Source organism: Rana temporaria (assembly GCF_905171775.1).
Source record: "Rana temporaria chromosome 9 unlocalized genomic scaffold, aRanTem1.1 chr9f, whole genome shotgun sequence".
Lineage (NCBI taxonomy): Eukaryota > Metazoa > Chordata > Amphibia > Anura > Ranidae > Rana > Rana temporaria.
Window position 1 is genome coordinate 372,246 of NW_024404482.1, and position 21,924 is coordinate 394,169.

General features: G+C 48.7%; 1 protein-coding gene across 2 annotated transcripts in view; it reads right to left on the reverse strand.

Annotated features, from left to right (window-relative positions):
* Window positions 1–16,192: 16,192 nt before the first annotated feature.
* The window catches only part of KIF4A (kinesin family member 4A), an 82,370-nt gene continuing 76,638 nt past the window's right edge, over window positions 16,193–21,924 (reverse strand). Inside the window, exons 30-32 of one of the 2 annotated variants that reach the window (XR_005745017.1) lie at window positions 21,901–21,924; window positions 16,909–17,784; window positions 16,193–16,746 (exon numbers count right to left, since the gene is read on the reverse strand). The exon at window positions 21,901–21,924 is cut by the window's right edge and continues 90 nt beyond it. Coding sequence is in view for 1 of the 2 variants with exons in the window: in XM_040334455.1 (XP_040190389.1) it covers window positions 17,596–17,784; window positions 21,901–21,924 (213 nt within the window). In the remaining variant the exon portion in view is untranslated. Of the gene's footprint in view, window positions 17,785–21,900 lie in introns of both variants that reach the window. The other variant, XM_040334455.1, reaches the window with a different exon arrangement.

Sequence of the window (21,924 nt, forward strand, 5' to 3'; positions counted from 1 at the left end):
GCTAACTGTCCAATAACAGTCCTCCAAACACAGGAGAATTACGGAACTTCAAGCTTGCGGGGTTAATATGTCATCGGATCACTTCCGTCGGCCCCGTCGAAAGTCTCGTAACCGCTCTTGCAACTGAAACCGGTCAGGAGGGCGACAGTATCGTTGAGGCCGGGCATCCAGCGATTCGGGACCGGAGGATACAGGGCTGGCCGGAATGGGTACCGGCGGGGCCAAGAAGGGATCCCCCAGCTCAGAGGGTAAACAGACCTCCGGACCAGAGCTGGAGGGCTCTGTTGGAGCTGAGTTCAAAAGTTCAGAGTCCCCACAATCATCAGTCTCTGTGCATCCTGATTCGCTGGGAGCAGATCCTTGAGACACTGGTGGTTCAGCCGGCATCAGGGATTCGGGCAGTTGGGAACGAGGACGCAGTTGGTCCGCATGACGTCTGCAAATGGAACCATCTTCCAGGCGGACCTTGTACATCTTGGGTCCCAAGGTCTCTGCAATGACAGCAGGAAGCCAACGGGTGTTGGAAGCCCCATAAGATCGGGCCCATACCTTTTGTTGGGCTGTGAATCGGGGGAGCTCGTTGTGTTTGACCATCTTGTCTTGGGACTGTAGTACATGTTCCTGGACTGTTTGAGGGCGGAGCATATCCAAAACAGTCCATGGCTGGCGCCCCAGAAGGAGTTCTGCTGGAGTTTTCCCAGTGGTTGCATGTGGTGTGTTTCTGTAAGCAGAAAGGAAGGAGTCCAGCTGTTGGGGTGACAGGGACTGTTGTTTACTTGCAGCCACTGTAGCTTTGAAGTAGCGTTTAAAAGTCTGCACAAACCGCTCTGCTTGACCATTTGTAGCCGGGTGGTAAGGTGCGGTCAACTTGTGCTTGATGTTGTGGGCAGTCAGGAAATGCTGAAACTCCTGACTGGTGAATTGTGCACCGTTGTCTGTGACGATTTCTCTGGGGTATCCAAACGTAGCAGCGAGATGTAACAGTATGGAAACCGTTGCCTTAGTCGTTGGCTGAGTAACAGGAATGACCTCAGGCCACTTTGAATGGGCGTCCACTATGATCAAGAAGGTGTGTCCTCTGATCGGGCCTGCAAAGTCCAAGTGTAGGCGAAACCAAGGAACCGTGGGCCAAGTCCAGGGCTGGACGCACCCTCGAGGAGGGTCTCTTGCCGTTTGTGCACATCCAGCACAAGCATTCACATATGTTGTGATATCTGAGTCTAGGTTTGGCCACCACACATAGCCTCTGGCCTTTTGTTTCATACGTGTGCTCCCGGGATGACCAGTATGTAGCAAGTCCAGAATGTGTCTCCGGAGGGTCTGTGGAATGATCACTCGGTCTCCCCATAAAACACAGTTGCCAGCCACAGTTAATTCCATACGCCTACGGAAATAAGGTTCATACTCCTGTGTGACAGTTGCAGGCCAACCGGAACGTACCCAGGAGAGTATGGTTTTCAGAAAGGTATCCTTGGTTGTATGGGCTGCTATCTCCCCAGAAGACAAGAAGGACAGGCTGGTGTAACGACAACTCTTGACCGGTGGAGAAGAGTCCATGGACCTCCCTGTCAGTCGGGACATAGCGTCCGCATTAGCATTGGCATCATGACCACGATACTGAATTTTGTAGCTGTATGCCCCCAAGAATAGGGCATAGCGTTGGAGGCGGGCCGCAGTAGTCTGGGAGATGCCTTTGTCAGGGCTAAAGATCTGAAGGAGTGGTTTATGGTCCGTCAGTATGGTGAATTCCCTACCATACAGGTAAAGATGAAACTTCTTAATTGCCCATATCAGCGCAAGAGCCTCTTTGTCAATGTGTGAGTAATTGCTTTCTGCTTTTGTCAAAGACCTGGAGGCAAATGCCACTGGTTTTTCTGACCCATCTGGTAAGATGTGGGATAGTACCGCCCCCAGACCATAGGGTGAGGCATCACAAGCCAAGGTGAGAGGCTTCTGGAGGTCATAGTGCACGAGCATGCGTGACGCCAACAGCTTCCGCTTAGAAACTTCAAAAGCACGTTGGCATCCAGTCCCATCTGGAGTGTTTCTCCAAAAGCTTGTTCAACGGAAACAAGGTGTGTGCCAGATCTGGCAGGAATTTGTGGTAATAGTTCAGCAAGCCAAGGTATGATCGCAGCTGCTGGACGTTGGTTGGGGCTGGAGCTTTGACTAAAGCATCAACCTTGGCTTCCGTGGTGTGTATACCTTCTGCATCCACAAGGTGGCCACAAAACTCCAATTTAGGCACCATGAATTGGCATTTTGCTAAGTTCACTTTCAGACCCTGTTCTTGGAGTCTCGCCAACACAAGCTCCACATTCTGCTTGTGTTCCTGGTCGGTCCGACCTGTAATGAGCATGTCATCTAGCAGGCACTGAGTGAAAGGAATGTCCGCCAAAATCTCGTCCATTTTTCGTTGCCAAATGGCTGGGGCAGAGGCTACCCCAAACACCATCCGATTATATTGATACAGTCCCTTGTGGGTGTTGATGGTCAGAAACTTGCGGGAAGAAGGATGGACCTCAAACTGTAAATATGCTTGTTTGAGATCAAGCTTGGTGAACTTTTGACCTCCTGCAAGAGAGGCAAAAATGTCATCTACTCTGGGTAGGGGATACTGGTCTATTTCCAGTTGAGAGTTCAGTGCCATGCGGAAATCGCCACAAATGCGCAAGTCCCCATTCGATTTCTTTACCGGTACAACTGGTGATGCCCACTCGCTGTGCTCTACCTTTGAGATGACACCTTGTTCCTCCAGCCGACTTAGTTCTGCTTCCACACCTGCTCGGAGTGCGAAAGGTACTGTCCGAGCTTTGAAGAACTTAGGCTGAGCGTTGGGTTTCAGCTTGAGTCTCACACAGTCATGCTTTATTTTTCCCAACTGGTCATCAAAAATCTTTGGGAACCGCTGCTTCAGGGACACCACCCATCCCTCATTATCTCCTAATGGAATGGTAACGGTGTTACAGGGACTTATGGCGATGTCTGGCATACCAAAGTGAGCAATCCAGTCTCTCCCAAAGAGAGGGGGTCCCCCATTTTCTAGGATATATAATGGCAGTCTCTTTGTCTGACCCTTGTACAATACCTTTACTTTTGCGTAACCCAGTGGGTGGAGTATCTGCTTTGAGTATGTCTGCAGTTTGATTGGTGTTGGGCGGACAGTTTTTCGGGTCTGAAGTTGTCTCCATTGTTTCTGGGTGATAACTGAAACTGCTGCTCCTGTGTCTACATCCATCCTGAGTTTCTTTCCCTCAATGGTTACATCTACAGTCATTGCGGAGGGTGCTGAATGCATATGATGTATGTCTAACCTGTGGAGCACAGCCTCATCCTCTGACTCAGATGATGATGTATATCTTCCCACCATATATGTCTTTGTCTTGGGGTTCAGAGGTTGTTTATCTCGCACCTTCTTGCTACGGCAAACTCGTTTCAGATGGCCGGTCCTACCGCAATTATGACAGGTCTGATCCTTAAACCGGCAGACTTTGTGGTCATGGTCTGTATTGCCACAACGGTAGCAAGCTGACTCCCGGCTTGGTGGGGGTCTGTATTTCCAGTTTGCAGCAGTTGGCTTGACTGCTGTTCTGAAAACTTCCTGCTTCACCTCTTCCCTTCTGCTCTGGGGGTTCAATTCCTCTGTATCTTTCACAGCCATTTCCATCACTGAAGCTATCTCAATTGCCTTTGTAAGAGTAAGGTCTTTCTCTGTTAACAGTCTCTTTTGTGTTGACTCACAATTCAGTCCCATGACAAACTTATCTCTCAGTGCAGTAGGTAGGTAGTCCCCAAAAGAACAGGTAGAGGCTAGTCTGCGAAGGGCGAGCACATAAGCTTTAATCTCTTCACCTGTCTGTTGCTGCCTCTGATAGAAGCAAAATCTTTCTGCAATTTCTAATGGTTTAGGCTGGAAGTGATCCTCTAGCAGTGTCAGCAGCTCTGCCAATGTCTTAGCTGCTGGTTTTACAGGGGAAAGCAGATCCCTCAGAGTGTCATATGTCTTGGCCCCAACCACTGTCAGAAACACTGCTACTTGCCTGTTGTCTGGGATGTCATTTGCACTGAAATACTGTTCCAGTCTCTCAACCCAGGAACTCCAGGATGTCTGTTCTCCATCAAACTCACTTAATGTCCCGATTAATGACATTTTCCTGCTGGGATCTGTGATTGCTTTTATCCAGGTGACAATCCACAATGTCTTTGTCTCTCTCTCAGACTGATAGACACTTTGTAAATCCCATCCTCGTCGCCACTGTTATATCCTGTGTGTTGTGAGAGACACAAGACTCTGGGCTGGAACAATGGATGTTTATTCAGTACAGGAGGTACACTGGAACATGCATCTCAGGACATTACATATCTCTGCTTTTCTACATGTGCTCTCTCTAAGATGGCTACTATGCCCCTTGACCCTTGTCATCACTGCTGGGTGGAGCCAGCCTTAAAGTGCCAGTACATGTGGAACCCTTCAGGTATAACACCTTTAATATCAGATCTGGGTGGAGTGGCCCTTTAATATCAGATCTGGGAGGAGTGGCCCTTTAATATCAGATCTGGGAGGCGTGGCCCTTTAATATCAGATCTGGGAGGAGTGGCCCTTTAATATCAGATCTGGGAGGCGTGGCCCTTTAATATCAGATCGGGGAGGAGTGGCCCTTTAATATCAGATCTGGGAGGAGGTTCCTCTTTTTATGTCTTTTTGTTGAATTGATACAAACAGGAAATATTATGAAAAGACATAAAAGGCTGCGAAGGATCTCAGGGGGTTCCGTCTGTCTGCAGGTCATGTGACTTCCTTGTTGACGTTTTGACTGCAATACATTCACCGAACAACGATAGTAACCCGGATCCAGGTGGGTCCAACACTTAACACCGTCACCAACCCGGGTGATAGTAAGACCCGGGTGATAGTAAGACTCGGGTGATAGTAAGACCCGGGTGATAGTAAGACCCGGGTGATAGTAAGACTCGGATGATAGTAAGACCCGGGTGATAGTAAGACCCGGATGATAGTAAGACCCGGGCGATAGTAAGACTCGGGTAATAGTAAGACCCGGATGATAGTAAGACCCGGGTGATAGTAAGACTTGGGTAATAGTAAGACTCTGGTGATAGTAAGACTCGGCACGGCAGAGTAGGATGGATGACGGTAATGGTAAGACCCGGGTGATGGTAAGATCCGGGTGATAGTAAGACCCGGATGATAGTAAGACCCGGGTGATAGTAAGACTCGGGTGATAGTAAGACCCGGGTGATAGTAAGACTCGGGTGATAGTAAGACTCGGGTGATAGTAAGACCCGGGTGAAAGTAAGACTCGGGTGATAGTAAGACCCGGGTGATAGTAAGACCCGGGTGATAGTAAGACATGGGTAATAGTAAGACTCGGGTGATAGTAAGACCCGGGTGATAGTAAGACTCGGGTGATAGTAAGACTCGGGTGATAGTAAGACCCGGGTGATAGTAACCCGGATGATAGTAAGACTTGGGTGATAGTAAGACCCGGGTGATAGTAAGACCCGGGTGATAGTAAGACCCGGATGATAGTAAGACCCGGGTGATGGTAAGACTCGGGTGATAGTAAGACTCGGGTGATAGTAAGACCCGGGTGATAGTAAGACTCGGGTGATGGTAAGACCCGAGTGATAGTAAGACCCGGGTGATAGTAAGACTCGGGTGATAGTAAGACCCGGGTGATAGTAAGACTCGGGTGATAGTAAGACTCGGGTGATGGTAAGACTCGGGTGATGGTAAGACTCGGGTGATAGTAAGACTCGGGTGATAGTAAGACCCGGGTGATAGTAAGACTCGGGTGATAGTAAAACCCGGGTGATGGTAAGACCCGGCTGATGGTAAGACCCGGGTGATAGTAAGACCCGAGTGATAGTAAGACTCGGGTGATAGTAAGACCCGGGTGATAGTAAGACCCGGGTGATAGTAAGACCCAGATGATAGTAAGACTCGGGTGATAGTAAGACCCGGGTGATAGTAAGACTCGGGTGATAGTAGGACTCAGGTGATAGTAAGACCCGGGTGATAGTAAGACCCGGGCGATAGTAAGACTCGGGTGATAGTAAGACCCGGGTGATAGTAAGACCCGGGTGATAGTAAGACTCGGGTGATAGTAAAACCCGGGTGATGGTAAGACCCGGGTAATAGTAGGACCCGAGTGATGGTAAGGCCCGGGTGATAGTAAGACCCAGATGATAGTAAGACTCGGGTGATAGTAAGACCCGGGTGATAGTAAGACCCGGGTCATAGTAAGACTCGGGTGATAGTAAGACCCGGGTGATAGTAAGACCCGGGTGATAGTAAGACCCGGGTGATAGTAAGACCCGGGTGATAGTAAGACCCGGGCGATAGTAAGACTCGGGTGATAGTAAGACCCGGGTGATAGTAAGACCCGGGTGATAGTAAGACCCGGGCGATAGTAAGACTCGGGTGATAGTAAGACCCGGGTGATAGTAAGACTCGGGTGATAGTAAGACCCGGGCGATAGTAAGACCCGGGAGCTGGTTCCACTCTTCTCGGAAGGCTTCCTACAAGATTTTGGAGGGTGTCTGTGGGAATTTGGGCCCATATGGAGTTGCCTCTTCCACCATAGCCAATAATATGGAGTTGCCTCCTCCCCCATGGCCATTAATATGGAGCTGCCTCCTCCACCATTAATATGGAGCTGCCTCCTCCCTCCCATGGCCATTATTATGAAGTTGCCCCCTTTGTGTCTAGACCATCCTCCACTCTTCTCGGAAGGCTTCCTACAAGATTTTGGAGGGTGTCGGTGGGAATTTGGGCCCCTTTGTGAGGTCAGTTCTGATGTTGGATGAGATCTGCCTCACATGTTGGGCACCATAAGTGTTCAGTAGGGTTGAGTTAGGGGCTCTGTGCAGAACATTGGACTTCCTCCACCAAACTGGTCATCCATGTCTTCACGGAGCTGGCTCCACTCTTCTCGGAAGGCTTTTGGAGGGTGTCTGTGGGAATTTGGGCCCATTTGAGGGGTCAGTTCTGATGTTGGATGAGAAGACTTGGCTCCCCATCAGTGTTCAAATTCATCCCAAAGGTTTTCAGTAGGGTTGAGGTCGGGACTCATGGGCATTAATATGGAGTTGCACCTCCTTGGCAGCTAAACCACCTTCACTCTTCTGGGAAGACTTTCCACAAGATTTTGTTTAATTCATCCCAATGGTGTTCAGTAGGGTTGAGGTCAGGGCTCTGTGCAGGACACTCGAGTTCCTCCACCCTTCACACCTGATCTTGTTGGACATCCATTTTCTAAGCCATGGCCATTAATATTTAGTTGCCCCTTTTCCCCTTCAAAGGCCATTAATACGGACTTTCCCCTTTTGTGGCTATAACATCCTCCACTCTTCGGGGGAAGACCTCAGGACTTTGGAGGGTGTCTGAGAATTTGCGCCCAGCCATTTCTGAGGTCAGCTACTGATGTTGGATGAGAAGACCTGAATCACAATTGACGTTCCAGTTCATCCCAAAGTCCGTAGGGATGAGGTCAGGGCTCTGTGCAGGACACTCGACTTCCTCCATGGCCTCAAACCTACTGAACACCTTTGGGAAGGCCTCATCCTAAAGGTGTTCTGTAGGGTTAAGGACAGGTACTGATGTTGGATGAGAAGACCTTATACCAAAAGGTCTTCCAAAGGTAGGGTTGAGGTCAGGGCTCTATGCAGGACCAGGGCTGCCATGGGGGTGGGGGGGCTTACAGCCAATACATCTGTAAGGGGCCCCGGGGACCGAGGGGCCCACCCGGAACAGAAGAAGAAGGCAGGATAGGTGAAGGGGGGCCATGTTGTGCACTATAGAAATGATCTCACAGCTTCTGCGGCTCTCTGTGGTCATTGAGCTCAGACATCGAGCTCTTTACTGCCACCTCTGGCTACTATGTGCATGTGCACCCCTCGTGTGAGCTGCCTGTACTGCGCTCCTCTGTGTCAGTGACATGTCGGCTTTGTGAAAACGATCTGGGACTAGGGAGGAAGATTCATTTTACAGGTGGGGCTGTGAAGGAAAGGGGGGGGCTGTTTGTGTACAGGGAGGGGCCAGAAGCTTGTGTGTTTACAGATTTGAGTACGTGTGGGGCTGATATATATATACAGTATATATACACACAGGTGAGGGGTGTGAGGGGGAGGGGGCTGGAATATATACAGGTGTGAAGGGGAGGGGGGCTTGCATATATACAGGTGTGAAGGGGAGGGGGCTGGCATATATACAGGTGTGAAGGGGAGGGAGACTGGCATATATACAGGTGTGAAGGGGAGGGAGGCTGGCATATATACAGGTGTGGAGGCTGGCATATATACAGGTGTGGAGGGGAGGGGGCTGGCAAAAATACAGGTGTGGAGGGGAGGGGGGCTGGCATATATACAGGTGTGGAGGGGAGGGGGCTGGAATATATACAGCTGTAAAGGGGAGGGGGGCTGGCATATATACAGGTGGGGAGGGGGCTGGTATATATACAGGTGTGAAGGGGAGGGGGCTGGCATATATATAGGTGTGAAGGGGAGGGGGCTGGTATATATGCAGGTGTGAAGAGGAGGGTGGCTGGCATATATACAGGTGTGGAAGTGAGGGGGCAGGCATATATACAGGTGTGGAGGGGAGGGGGCTGGCAAAAATACAGGTGTGGAGGGGAGGGGGGCTGGCATATATACAGGTGTGGAGGGGAGGGGGCTGGCATATATACAGGTGTGGAGGGGAGGGGGCTGGAATATATACAGCTGTAAAGGGGAGGGGGGCTGGCATATATACAGGTGTGGAGGGGAGGGGGCTGGCATATATACAGGTGTGGAGGTGAGGGGGCTGGCATATATACAGGTGTGGAGGTGAGGGGGCTGGCATATATACAGGTGTGGAGGGGAGGGGGGCTGGCATATATACAGGTGTGGAGGGGAGGGGGGCTGGCATATATACAGGTGTGAAGGGGAGGGTGGCTGGCATATATACAGGTGTGAAGGGGAGGGTGGCTGGCATATATACAGGTGTGGAGGGGAGGGTGGCTGGCATATATACAGGTGTGGAGGTGAGGGGGCTGGCATATATACAGGTGTGGAGGGGAGCTGGCATATATACAGGTGGGGAGGGGAGGGGGGCTGGCATATATACAGGTGTGGCGGGGAGGGTGGAGGTCCACTTTAATGGCGAGGATTCTTCACTTCCTGCTCGGATTATTTTTGTGGCGGTATATCGGAGGCTGCGATTTGCTTTGTAACGCGGCTGATTTGTTGATTTTGGATGAAGGAGATTTCGTTCCCTTTGTGGTCTTTTCAGGAAACAATAACGAGCTTTGAAGAAAAGGAAGGCGGCGCGCGGGGAGCCAAAACAAACATGTTCAGAGGAGCGAGCGACACGACTCTTCAGAGGAACTTCCTCTACAAGCCGCTCTGAGCAAACATTGTAATGTGAGGATTCCGGCGTACCCAGGTGATAGTGCTGGCCCTATGAAGAGTATCTGACAAAAGTAAGTACACCCCTCACATTTGTGTAAATCTTTTCATGTGACAAATGACACTTTGTATCTACAATGTTGTGTAGTGAGTGTACATGGGGGGGGGAGGGGTGTACATGGGGGGGGAGGAGTGTACGGCTTGTGTAACAAATAACTCAACACACAGCCATTCATGTCTAAACCGCTGGCAACAAAAGAGAGTACACCCCCTAAGTGAAACATTTACGAATTGAGCCCATTCGCCCAGAGCTCGACAAAATCCGGGCGCCCGGTCGCAACTGGGACAAGAAATTGTGACCTGGCGCTCGCAATTTAGGCCGTCGCGGCTTTGCGGCCTACAAGGCCACAAAGCCGCGGCCTCAATTGCCGGCTGTCGCGGGCCCACCATGATCGCGCGGCAGGGGAGGTGGGGGCGCACGGAGGCACAGGATCCTGTGTCTCAGTGCGCCCCCACCTCCCGCGGCAGGCCCACGACGGCCAGTAATTGAGGCCGCGGCTTTGCAGCCTTGTGAAGGCCCAAGCTTCCTTCTGTGACCTGGCGCCATCTGGTGGTGGCCGTTGGCATTACAAGTAAAACAGCAGTTCTTAAAGTGTTTTTTCACTGCCATCTCTTTCCCTCTAATTAGAACCCCCAAACATTATATATATTTTTTTAATTCGAACACCCTAGAGAATAAAATGGTGATCGTTGCAATACTTTCTGTCACGCCGTATTTGCGCAGCGGTCTTACAAGCGCACTTTTTTTTGGGGGGGAAAATACACTTTTTTTAATTAAAAAATAAGATAACAGTAAAGTTATCCCCATTTTTTTTTTATATTGTGAAAGATAATGTTACTCCGAGTAAATTGATACCCAACGTGTCACGCTTCAAAATTGCGTCCGCTCGTGGAATGGCGACAAACTTTTACCCTTTAAAATCTCCATAGGCGACGTTTAAAAAATGTACAGGTTGCATGTTTTGAGTCACAGAGGAGGTCTAGGGCTAGAATTATTGCTCTCACTCTACCAATCGCGGCGATACCTCACATGTGTGGTTTGAATACCGTTTACATATGCGGGCGCTGCTCAGGTATGCGTTCGCTTCTGCACGCGAGCTCGTCGGGATGGGCGCGTTTTCTGGTTCCTAGATTCCAAGCAAATTTGTCAAACCCTGCATTAGCCATTTTCCCTCCCCCCGCTGTCATGTGACTCGTTAGTGTTACAAGGTTTTAGGTGTGAATGGGGAGCAGGTGTGTTAAATTTGGTGTTATCGCTCTCACTGTCTCATACTGGTCACTGGGGGGTACAACATGGCACCTCATGGCAAAGAACTCTGAGGATCTTTTTTAAAAAACAAAAACACAATGGTAGCTCTACATAAAGATGGCATAGGCCAGGAATTTCCAAACTTTCTAAACAATGGGCCAGTTTAATATCCTCCAGACTTTAGGAGGGCCAAACTCTGGTCATCAGGAGTAAAAACGATCCTGGCATCAGTGCCAATGCATCTTTGGTATTAGGGGGGTGAAATAATACCCCATTGTTGGTGTCAGAGGAAGAACTTAAGCGGTTTGGGATACTTTCCAATTTCAACTTCTCAAAGTCGGAAATCCTACCCAATTTGCCCCCCCGGCAAGTAGATTGCAGGCAGCTTTTGCCTTCACCTGGGCCAAGTCCTCCTTCAAATATCTGGGCCTACGGTTAACAGACCATTTTGACACCCTTTATACAGCCAATTATCCCTCCCTTCCTGAAGTGGTTAAAAGAGATCTTTCCCAATGGACCAAGACCACCTTTACACGGTTGGGTCACATAGAGATCATAAAAATTAACATTTTGCCACGCATACTTTTCTTCCTGTAGATGGTACCGGTCCCCCTGCCTAGAGACTTCTTTACCCGATGTCTAGCATGCTATCCAGGTTTGTGTGGAACGCACGGAAACCCAGAATAGCTATGAGGGTGCTGAGGCCCTCGAAACGGGCAGGTGGACTGAGGATCCCAGACATCTTGAATTATAGGGCTGTAGCTCTTCAGAGGATCCTGAACTGGCGCTTCCATACCCAGTCCAAGCTATGGGTCTCCTTGGAGAAATGTTTGGCAGGGAGGAATTTGGCATATGCCCCGTGGTTGTCCCGAGAGCATAGGGGGTTGTCTGACACTGCCTCCCCCACTGAAGGCGCATGCTCTTTCAATCTGGGACCGACTTAACCCGACCCTGAACCTGTCCCCTCTGGGTGGGTTTCTGTGGTTCCCTCCGGGGGAACAAATGGGCTTTTTTGGCCCTTGGGTGGATGATGGCAATGGTAAATTATTGAGTTTTGAGACCTTGCAGGCCAGATATTACAGCTCTGATGAATTTTAGGAGGTACAGGCAGCGTCACCATTTCTTAGAGGTCCACGGCCATTCTATGAGACATCTCCTCTCTCGCACCCTTTGAGCACCTTTTTGTGGAGGAAGAGGAAGATCCACTTCCACGTCTCGGAAAGGTACCGCCTGCTAGGCTCTGTCATCCTAGATTCTAAACCTGCACACGTGCGGGTCTGGGAGAGAGACTTTAAACTGCGACTCAGCTGACTCGCCTCTACCAGCTCACCCACTCCAGCTCTATTGAGTCTAAAACCCAAAAAAACAATTACAAAATTCTGACGCGCTGGTATAGGGTTCCGGCTGATTTGGCACGTTTCTACCCTTCCGTGTCAGACCAATGCTGGCGAGCATGTGGCCACAGAGGCACACTTCAGCACATATGGTGGGAATGCCTCCGGATTAAGCCCCTTTGGGAAGACATTAAATCCCAAATAAAAGAGATCCTAGGCCTGGATGTCCCTCTATCCCCCGTCCACTTCCTCCTACACGTCCCTCAGATCCCGATTAGTCGATACAAGACAAGCGCATTACCACGTTTACTAAAATGCGCCTAGACGTTTAATCCCAGTCTACTGGAAACAGACCCCCAATTCCAACAAGGGAGGAATGGGTTGGCAAAGTAAATGACATCAGAGAAGCCGAGAATTGGATAGCGATTTGCAGGGGTACCCTGGAACGCTTCAACATCGTATGGACGCCTTGGATGGCCTAGGCATGGGTGCTCAACCTGTGGCTCTCCAGCTGTTGCAAAACTACAATTCCCATAATGCCTCAGCCTTTGGGAGACATGCTTGTACCCGTCAGCGGCTTGCAATGCCTCATGGGAATTGTAGTTCCGCAACAGCTGGAGAGCCACAGGTTGAGCACCCATGAGTCCTAGGGCATGTATCTTCGAGTCTAGACTTGGCGTTGGAGCTGGCAGAACCATCCCTTAGATCCCGCGTGGGCAGCGGCGCTCTGGCATCATAAAACCCCCCCTCTGGAGGTGACCCGGCCCCGGTGAGGCTCGCTTGGTGCAGACTTGAAGACTCCATCTTAGACTGCAGGTATGCTCTGACCCCCCTTTTCCATCTCTCCCCTACTCTACCCTTTTCTTCTCTCTCTGATCCCTAGTTTCTTCTCAACTATCCACAGCCTCTTGTTCACACGGTTTTGGATTGTTCATTTGTCTTGCACTAACTGTACCTATGGCCACGAGCAATGCGGAACGGTGATAGCAAAAAAAAAAAAAAGCAACATTTTACCACCGAAGGTAAAAAAAAAAAAAAGTGTTTACATGTAACAAAAACTTTGACTGCAGAACGCCAACATTTGAGCCTACATTTTGTTGCTTTAGTAGAATATTGTGCTGGTGAGACGCTGGGAGATTCCACTTTGCCAAGAATTGGGAAATTTCATATAAAATTCAGCTTTGGGAGTTTCTGCTTTGCCAAAAAAAATTCTAAAAGAAATCCAGCTTTTCACTGGGAGTTTACTTTGCCATAAAAAATATAAAAGGCCACTTCACCCAGATCTGATATTAAAGGGCCACTCCCAGGGATGGCGCCTTTTCCCCTCCTGGCACCGACTGTTTGCCTTCGGTGCTCCTGTATTGAGCGGTGTGCCAGAGGAGGTTTGATGGAGGCCGACTTGGCCCCCCCCCTCTACTGGCGCAGCGGGCAGCAGTTTGCCTGGTATCCTTTTAAAGGGTATTGACTACCGATATCATTGCCATATAATGTCCAGTACCGATTAGAAGCGACAGCCACGTACCACGGCCAATTTGCAACTTGTATTGTCGTTTGTCTTTTAACCCCTTCCCTACCGAGTCATTGTAAAATGACGTCGGCGGGAACCCTTCCTCCTTCAGACTGGACGTCATATGACGTCCTTGCATTCCCGGGCGGCTAGGGGGCGCGCGTGCACCCCCTGTCGCATTGCACAGGACCCGTGCGCGTGCCCGGCGACATCTGCTGGGAACCCACGATTGTCCGTAAACACACAGATCCATGTCCTGTCAGCGGTGAGGAGACCAAGGTGTGTTCCCAGTACAGAGCAACACAGATCGATCTACTCCCCTTGTGAGTCCCCTCCCCCCCACAGTTAGAACACACTTTAGGGAACATATTTAACCGCTTCAGCGCCCCCTAGTGTTAACCCCTGCCAGTCACATTTACACAGTAATCCCTGCAGTTTTATAGCACTAATCGCTGTGTAAATGTGAATGGTCCCAAAAATGTGTCAAAAGTGTCCGATATGTCCGCCGCAATGTCACAATAAAAATCACAGATCGCCGCCATTACTAGTAATAAAATAAAAATGCCATAATTCTATTCCCTATTTTGTAGATGCTAGAACTTTTGCGCAAACCGATCAAATACGCTTATTGCGATTTTTTTTAACAAAAAATATGAAGAAGAAGAATACGTATCGGTCTAAACGGATGAAAAAAAAAAGTTTAAAAAAAAAAAAAAAGATATTTATTAAATCAAAAAGTAAAAAAAAAAGATGTGTTTTTTTCAAAATTGGGTGATCAAATACCACCAAACGAAAGCTCTATTTGTGGGGAAAAAAGGACGCCAATTTTGTTTGGGAGCCACGTCGCAATTGTCATTCAAAGTGCGACAGCGCTAAAAACTAAAAGATGGTCTGGGCAGGAAGGGGGTGAAAATGCCCTGTATGGAAGGGGTTAAATATCTAAAAAAAAAAAAATCTTTTAACCCCTTCCCGACCGCCGCATGTACATATACGTCGGCAGAATGGCACGGACAGGCACATTGGCGTACCTGTACGTCCCTGCCTAGACGTGGGTCGGGGGTCCGATCGGGACCCCCCCCCCGCGACTTGCGGCGGTCGGGTCCCCTCGGGGAGCGATCCGGGACGACGGCGCGGCTATTTGTTTCCAGCCGCTCCCGTCGCGATCGCTCCCCGGAGCTGAAGAACGGGGAGAGCCGTATGTAAACACAGCTTCCCCGTGCTTCACTATGGCGCTGTCATCGATCGTGTGATCCCTTTTATTAGGGAGACTCGATCGATGACGTCATTCCTACAGCCGCACCCCCCCTACAGTTGTAAACACACAGTGTACAACTAGTCCTACAGCGCCCCCCTGTGGTTAACTCCCAAACTGCAACTGTCATTTTCACAATAAACAATGCAATTTAAATGCATTTTTTGCTGTGAAAATCCCAAAAATGTGTCAAAATTGTCCGAAGTGTCCGCCATAATGTCGCAGTCACGGAAAAAAAAAAAATCGCTGATCGCCGCCATTAGTAGTAAAACAAAAAAAAAAATTATAAAAATGCAATAAAACTATCCCCTATTTTGTAAACGCTATAAATTTTGCGCAAACCAATCGATAAACGCTTATTGCGATTTTTTTTACCAAAAATAGGTAGAAGAATACGTATCGGCCTAAACTGAGGAAAATTTTTTTTTTATATATGTTTTTGGGGGATATTTATTACAGCAAAAAGTAAAAAATATTGCATTTTTTTCAAAATTGTCGCTCTATTTTTGTTTATAGCGCAAAAACTAAAAACCGCAGAGGTGATCAAATACCACCAAAAGAAAGCTCTATTTGTGGGGAAAAAAAAGGACGCCAATTTTGTTTGGGAGCCACGTCGCACGACCGCGCAATTGTCTGTTAAAGCGACGCAGTCCCAAACTGTAAAAACACCTTGGGTCTTTGGGCAGCATATTGGTCCGGGGCTTAAGTGGTTAAAACTATTTTTTTTTTTTTTTAACACACACTTTTTTTTAAAGTTACAAAACCTCTGGCAAGGATATACAATTGGAGCGCACATACAAAAAAAAAAGGAGCCGAGTGAACAATAAAAATAAGTTTATTAAATCTACAAAATTTCAATAGTTGTCGTTGAATCAACATAAACTAAGTTAAAATGACAATCATGGAATAAAATGGGGTCACATATTTGAACAGTTTTATTAGTGATACACCTATAAAAACACATAAAAATACAAAGACAAAAACCCTTACAATTCATAAGAAGGTTTTTTTTTATTGTACATCGATATTTCTTGGCTGAGAAGATCAGCTGGAATGGGAATGGTGGTCACAAGGCTCAAATGATCTTCTATGGAGACTAGAATGAGATCAGATCTCAGAGGATGAAGAGTTACCACCTTGGCGATCGAAGTCCTGGATACAGAACGGGGCAGAATGGGGTGGGGCAGAACGGGGCGGCACAGGGCAGAATGGGGTAGGGCAGAATGGGGTGGGGCAGAATGGGGCGGCGCGGGGCAGAATGGGACGGCGCAGGGCATAATGGGGCGGGGCTCACCATGTACACAAGGACAAAACACAAAAATATCTACAAGATGCATCTACATCTCTTTCCATCGATTTATAACATTTAAAGAACTAATTTAAAAAAAAAAAAAGGATTCCAAGACTTAAGCCAACCTGTACAGACAGATGAATGGCAGCAGTTAAAGGTGGGTAGCTGGCGGTATGTACACACTTCTAAAGTGGTCTTCCAGATTGGCCCATTTGAATGGAGGTACACAAGCTACAAGTGGCCCGTTAAATGGGAGGTACATACAAAAGAAATGCAAGGGATCTTCCCAAAATTGGAGGCAAGAGCCCACTACAAGGAGGGGCCTCTTTAGATTGCTTCCTCTAGCGACGCCCGCTCCCCTAGTTCCTCCTCCTCTCCATTGGTCAGCAAGTTGAGAACGACCATTACTCAGCTAGATACAAGTCTGCATACATGAGCAGATTTTGAGGCTCATTAAAGAGAACCTCCCCTGAGGTTTTTGGCCAATTACCATATAAAAAAGTTGGGGATGATTTGGCAATGGCAATATGAGAACTTATCTACAGAGCCCTGCACTACTTTACTGCCCCAATCAACCGATTCCCATAGCCCAGTCAACATGCCAAAGTATAGGAAACCAACCTGTCTGTATGTACCAGGAGCGGGCACCTAGTTCCAGAAAAAACAGGCAAGTTGGAGGTTACTTGGCAATGGTAGCATGAGAGTTCTGCAGCATTTAATGCCCAATACAACCTAAATAGAGTCCCATAAGCCAGCTAACATGCCCAAGTATAGGAAACCAACCTGCCTGTATGTACCAGGAGCGGGCACCTAGTTCCAGACCAGCACAAGAGGGCACATCTAGAGAGCTCTGCACTAGTTAGCTGGGCTGTGGGAATCCATTGAGGGATTGGATGGGGTGGTCAAGGGAAACCAACCTGTCTGTGTGTACTAGGAGCGGGCACCCAGTTCCAGTAAAAGCCAGGCAAGTTGGAGGTGACTTGGCAATTGTAGCATGAGAGCACATTTAGAGTTCTGTGCCCATTTAATGCCCAATACAACAGATTCTTATAAGCCAGCTAACATGCCCAAGTATGGGAAACCAACCTGCCTGCATGTACCTGGAACAGGCACCTAGTTCCAGAAAAGCCAGGCAAGCAAGAGGGCACATCTAGAGGGCTGTGCACTACTTTACCACCCTAGCCAACGGTATCCCACAGACCAGATAAACCAATAAAGTAGTGCAGAGCTCTCTAGATGTGCCCTCTCGTGCTTGCCTGGCTTTTCTGGAACTAGGTGCCCGCTCCTTGTACATGCAGACCGAGTGCAGAATATTTCAGTCACATGATGATCATGTGACAGACATTGTCAGTGGGCACTGTAGGCCCTGGAAATGTGTTCCCGTCTTGAATAAAAAATGGGCATAGTTCTGGAGCTGCTGCTGTCTGGTCCAAGGTGGCAGCGGTCACCACCACAAGGGAAGACCATCTAACTCTACAATAAATTTGTAAAAAGGCGCTATTCGTCCTCGAGGATCGGAGCGCAGCCGGAGAAGAAGCTGACGTTGCTGTTGCACAAAGCTTTCTTTTTCTTCTTTAGGCCTAAAGACGGCTTTTCCTGAGATTCCTCCGCCGCAGAAGTGTTGAGCGGTTTGCGCTGAAGCTTCATAGAGAACATCTGTCCGATGTCGCTTATCTCACGGAGAACCTGGCGGCACAAAAAAGGAAAAAAATAAATTCAGAAAAATAAAACTAGCGGCAAGATTTACCAATACTGGAGCACTCCGAATCTGGCGCAGCCATGCATGGCAACCAATCAGCTTTTAACTTCAGCAATCAAGGTTTGGCAATAAAAACTGGAAGCCGATTGGTTTCTATGCAGAGCTGCACCCGATTTTTTGCACTTTCCAGTTCCACTCAAACCCCCCCCCCCCCCACCTTCCCGAAAAGTCCACAAAAATAAAAAAAATGATGTCACAGAGTTGCAGCCACTTCATCACCAGTGAATGTTCTTTGATGTCCAAAAGTGAGTTCACACCTGACCATCACAATACATTTTAAACCCCTTTCACACTGTGCCGGCCCGAACGACGGCGGTAAAAACGCCACCATTTTTTTAGTGGTGCTTTACCGTTGAATTTGCGACGCATCTCTGCCTCTAGCAGGGGCGCTTTTAACCCCCGCATGCAGCCGAAAAGGGGTTAAAACTGCGCGCAATGTGCTGCTACATCGGCTTTTTTGCCCATTGATTTCAATGGGCAGGAGCGGCGGGGTTCACCGCTCCGAAGAAGCTGCTGGCAGGACTTTTTCGGATGCCCTGCCAGCGCACCGCTGCAGTGTGAAAGCACTTGGGCTTTCAAACTGGAGCAACTTTTTTAGAGCCCTTTCACACTGCCACCCATAGTGGTAAAACGCTGCTATTTTTACCGACGCTATGGGCGCTAGCAGCCGAGAAAGGGTTAAAACCGCGCGCAATGCGCTGCTGAAGCAGATTTTTAAGGGCGTATTGCAGGCGCTATTTTTAACACTATAGTGCCTGCAAAATGCCCTCGGTGTGAAATGGGTAAAAAAAAAAAAAAGGCATGATCATTGCCATGTAATCACCCCATCACCAGCAATATGGAGTGGCCCCCTTTGTGGCTATGCCAGCCTCCACTCCATATTACTGGTCATGTGGGAAAGTCCTCCCAGAAGAGTGGAGGATGTTGTAGTCGCTAAGGGAGGGGGGGGGGGGGGGGGAACTCCATATTGTCATCGGGAGAGCAGAGGCAACTCCATAAAGACATGGTGTGATCAGTTTGGTGTTGAGGAACTCAAGTGTCCTGCACAGAGCCCTGACCCCCATCCCAACTTGATATATTTCTGCTCCTTCAGACAAAAGGAGCATTTATGGGGCCAGGTACTGACTTGGCTCGCCATCAGCATCCCAATTCATCTCAAATTTGTGATGAGGTCAGGGTTCTTTGCAGGACACGCAAGTTCCTCAAAAGCTGGTCACACCATGTCTTTATGGAGTTGCCTCTGCTCTCCCCATGACAATTAATATGAAGTGGCCCCCTTAGCGACTACGACATCCTTCACTCCTCTGGGAGGACTTCCACAACATTTTGGAGGGCGTCTGTGGGAATTTGTACCCATTTGTGAGGTCAGGTACTGAACACCTTTGGGGTGAACTGGAACGCCGATGGTGAGGCGGGTCTATTTTTGGTGCCCAATGTGAGGCTCAACCTCTAACATTAAGGGGGTACCTGTGATGTTCAATGTGAGGCTCAACATCACAGGTACCCCCTTAATGACGTTGGATGTTGAGCCTCACATTGGGCACCAAAAAGAGACCTGCCTCACCATCGGCGTTCCAGTTTACCCCAAAGGTGTTCAGTAGGGATGAGGTCAGGGCTCTGTGCAGGACACTCGCGTTCCTCCACACCATGTCTTCATGGGGCTGGTGCCACTCTTCCGAGAAGGCTTCCAAAAAAATTTGGTGTATGTCCAAGATGAATTGGGATGCTGATAGTGAGCCAAGTCAGTACCTGACCTCATAAAAGGCTCCTTTGGCTGAAGAAGTAGAAATATATCACAGAAAAACTCCTGAGAAGGCTTCCTACAAAATAAGAAGAGTGGAACCAGCACCATGAAGACACGGTGTGACCAGTTGGGTGTGGAGGAACGCGAGTGTCCTGCACAGAGCCCTGACCTCATCCCTACTGAACACCTTTAGGGTGAACTGGAAAGCTGATGGTAAGCCAGGTCTTTTGGTGCCCCATGTGAGGCTCAACATCTAACATCAGTACCTGACCTCACAAATGGGCACAAATTCCCACAGACACCCTCCAAAATGTTGTCGAAAGTCTTCCCAAAAGAGTGGAGGATGTAGTGGTCGCTAAGAGGGCAACTCCGTATTGTCATGGGGAGAGCAGAGGCAACTCCATAAAGACATGGTGACAAGTTTTTGAGGAACTCAAGTGTCCTGCACAGAACCCTGACCTCATCCCTACTTTGTGATGCCGATAGCGAGCCGAGTACCTGACCTCATAAATGTTCCTTTGGCTGAAGGAGCAGAAATATATCACAAAGTTGGGATGAGGTCAGCGTTCTGTGCAGGACACTTGAGTTCCTCAACACCAAACTGGTCACACCATGTCTTTATGGAGTTGCCTCTGCTCTCCCAATGGCAATATGGAGTTGCCCCCCCCCCCCTTAGCGACTACACCCTCTACTCTTCTGGGAGGACTTTCCACAAGATATTGGAGGGCCTCTCTGTACTAAATGTTGAATGAGGAGACCTGGCTCACAATCAGCATTCCAGTTCATCCCAGGGGTGTTCAGAAAGAGCAAGGTCAGGGCTCTGTGCAGGACACTCTAGTTCAATGACCTCAAACCTACGGAACACCTTTGGGATGTGAAGACCTCATTCTCAAAAGGTGTTCTGTAGGGTTGAGGCACTTATATTGCATGAAAATACCTCTTCCAAAAGTAGGGTTGAGGTCAGGGCTCTGTGCAGTTCCTTCACACCAAACTGGTCACACCATGTCTTCATGGAGCTGGCTTTGAACATGGGGGGTGGGGGGCCCACAGTCATGCTCATGCGTCTTCACCCAATTTACCACAAGAGGGCAATTGTCAAACTAGTGCTGAAATAACTAATCGATTATGAAAATCAATTATTCATAATCGATTAATCATGCAGGAACATAATTGGGGTTGACTAAAATTATCCCTTTATAGTACAAAAAGAGCAAAAAAAAAAAACCACAACACTACTGTAATTACTTTCACTGTCCCACAGTTAAAAAAAAAAAAAAAAAAAAAATGAATCCCTTGGGCCCCTTTCACATTGGGGTGGGAGCAGCGTTTGAGGTAAAGCACCTCCATTTTAGCGGCGCTTTACTGCCAATTTCGCTGCGTTATTCGGCCGCTAGCAGGGCTGTTTTACCCCCTCGCTAGTGGCCGAGAGAGTGTTAAAACTGCCCGCAATGCGCCTCTGCAGAGGCGTATAGCCGCGGTGTCCCATTGATTTCAATGGGCGGGAGCGGTATACACACACACTACGCCAAAGATGCAGCTAGCAGGACTTTTTTTTACCGTACTACTAGCGCACCGGAGTAGCAGCAGCGGCTGTTTAGGGTCGGTTTGCAGGAGCTATTTTTAGCGCAATAGCACCTGCAAACCGCCTTAGTGTGAAAGGAGCCGAACGTCGCCAATCACACAATTGGCACCGTTCGGAAATGCACAGAAAGGCCAGAGGAGACAGCACGGCTGACCTCGGCAAGTCTTGGGTGGGAAGTCTTTCCGAGGTCAGCCGACGTGTCCTTGGACCTTTTCTGAGGCTCCCCCCTCTGGCCGCATGCGGTATTGCATCCCATTGAAGTAAATGCGGACGCATTTTTTTCGTTTTTATCGACTTCAATGGGGAAACTCGCTTTGAATTACGAGAATTCTCCTGGGATGGATTATGCTCTTCATCCAAGGTTCCACTGTACTTCAATGGAGAAGCACGGAATGAGTTTGTGTAAATTTGTGTTTTTGAATCTGCCCAACCACAAATTGGACAAAAAAAAAATATATATAAAAATGCAAATCGCAGGAAAATTACCTTTAAAACCGATTAATTGAAATAAATCGGCTAATCGATTATGAAAATAATCGTTCGGTGCAGCCCTAGTCTAAAACCTGTGTGTCCAACCAGCAGCCCTTTGACACTTATTTTGTGGCCCTTGGCTGCCCTGCAAGTTGTCTACATAGGAAGGTGTAATGGTCCCCTGGGGGGGGTTCTACAAACCTTCGGCCATAAAGTACAGCCACCATCACGTGACTCTCAGCCTACCTTTGTCGTGGGCGTGACACAGGG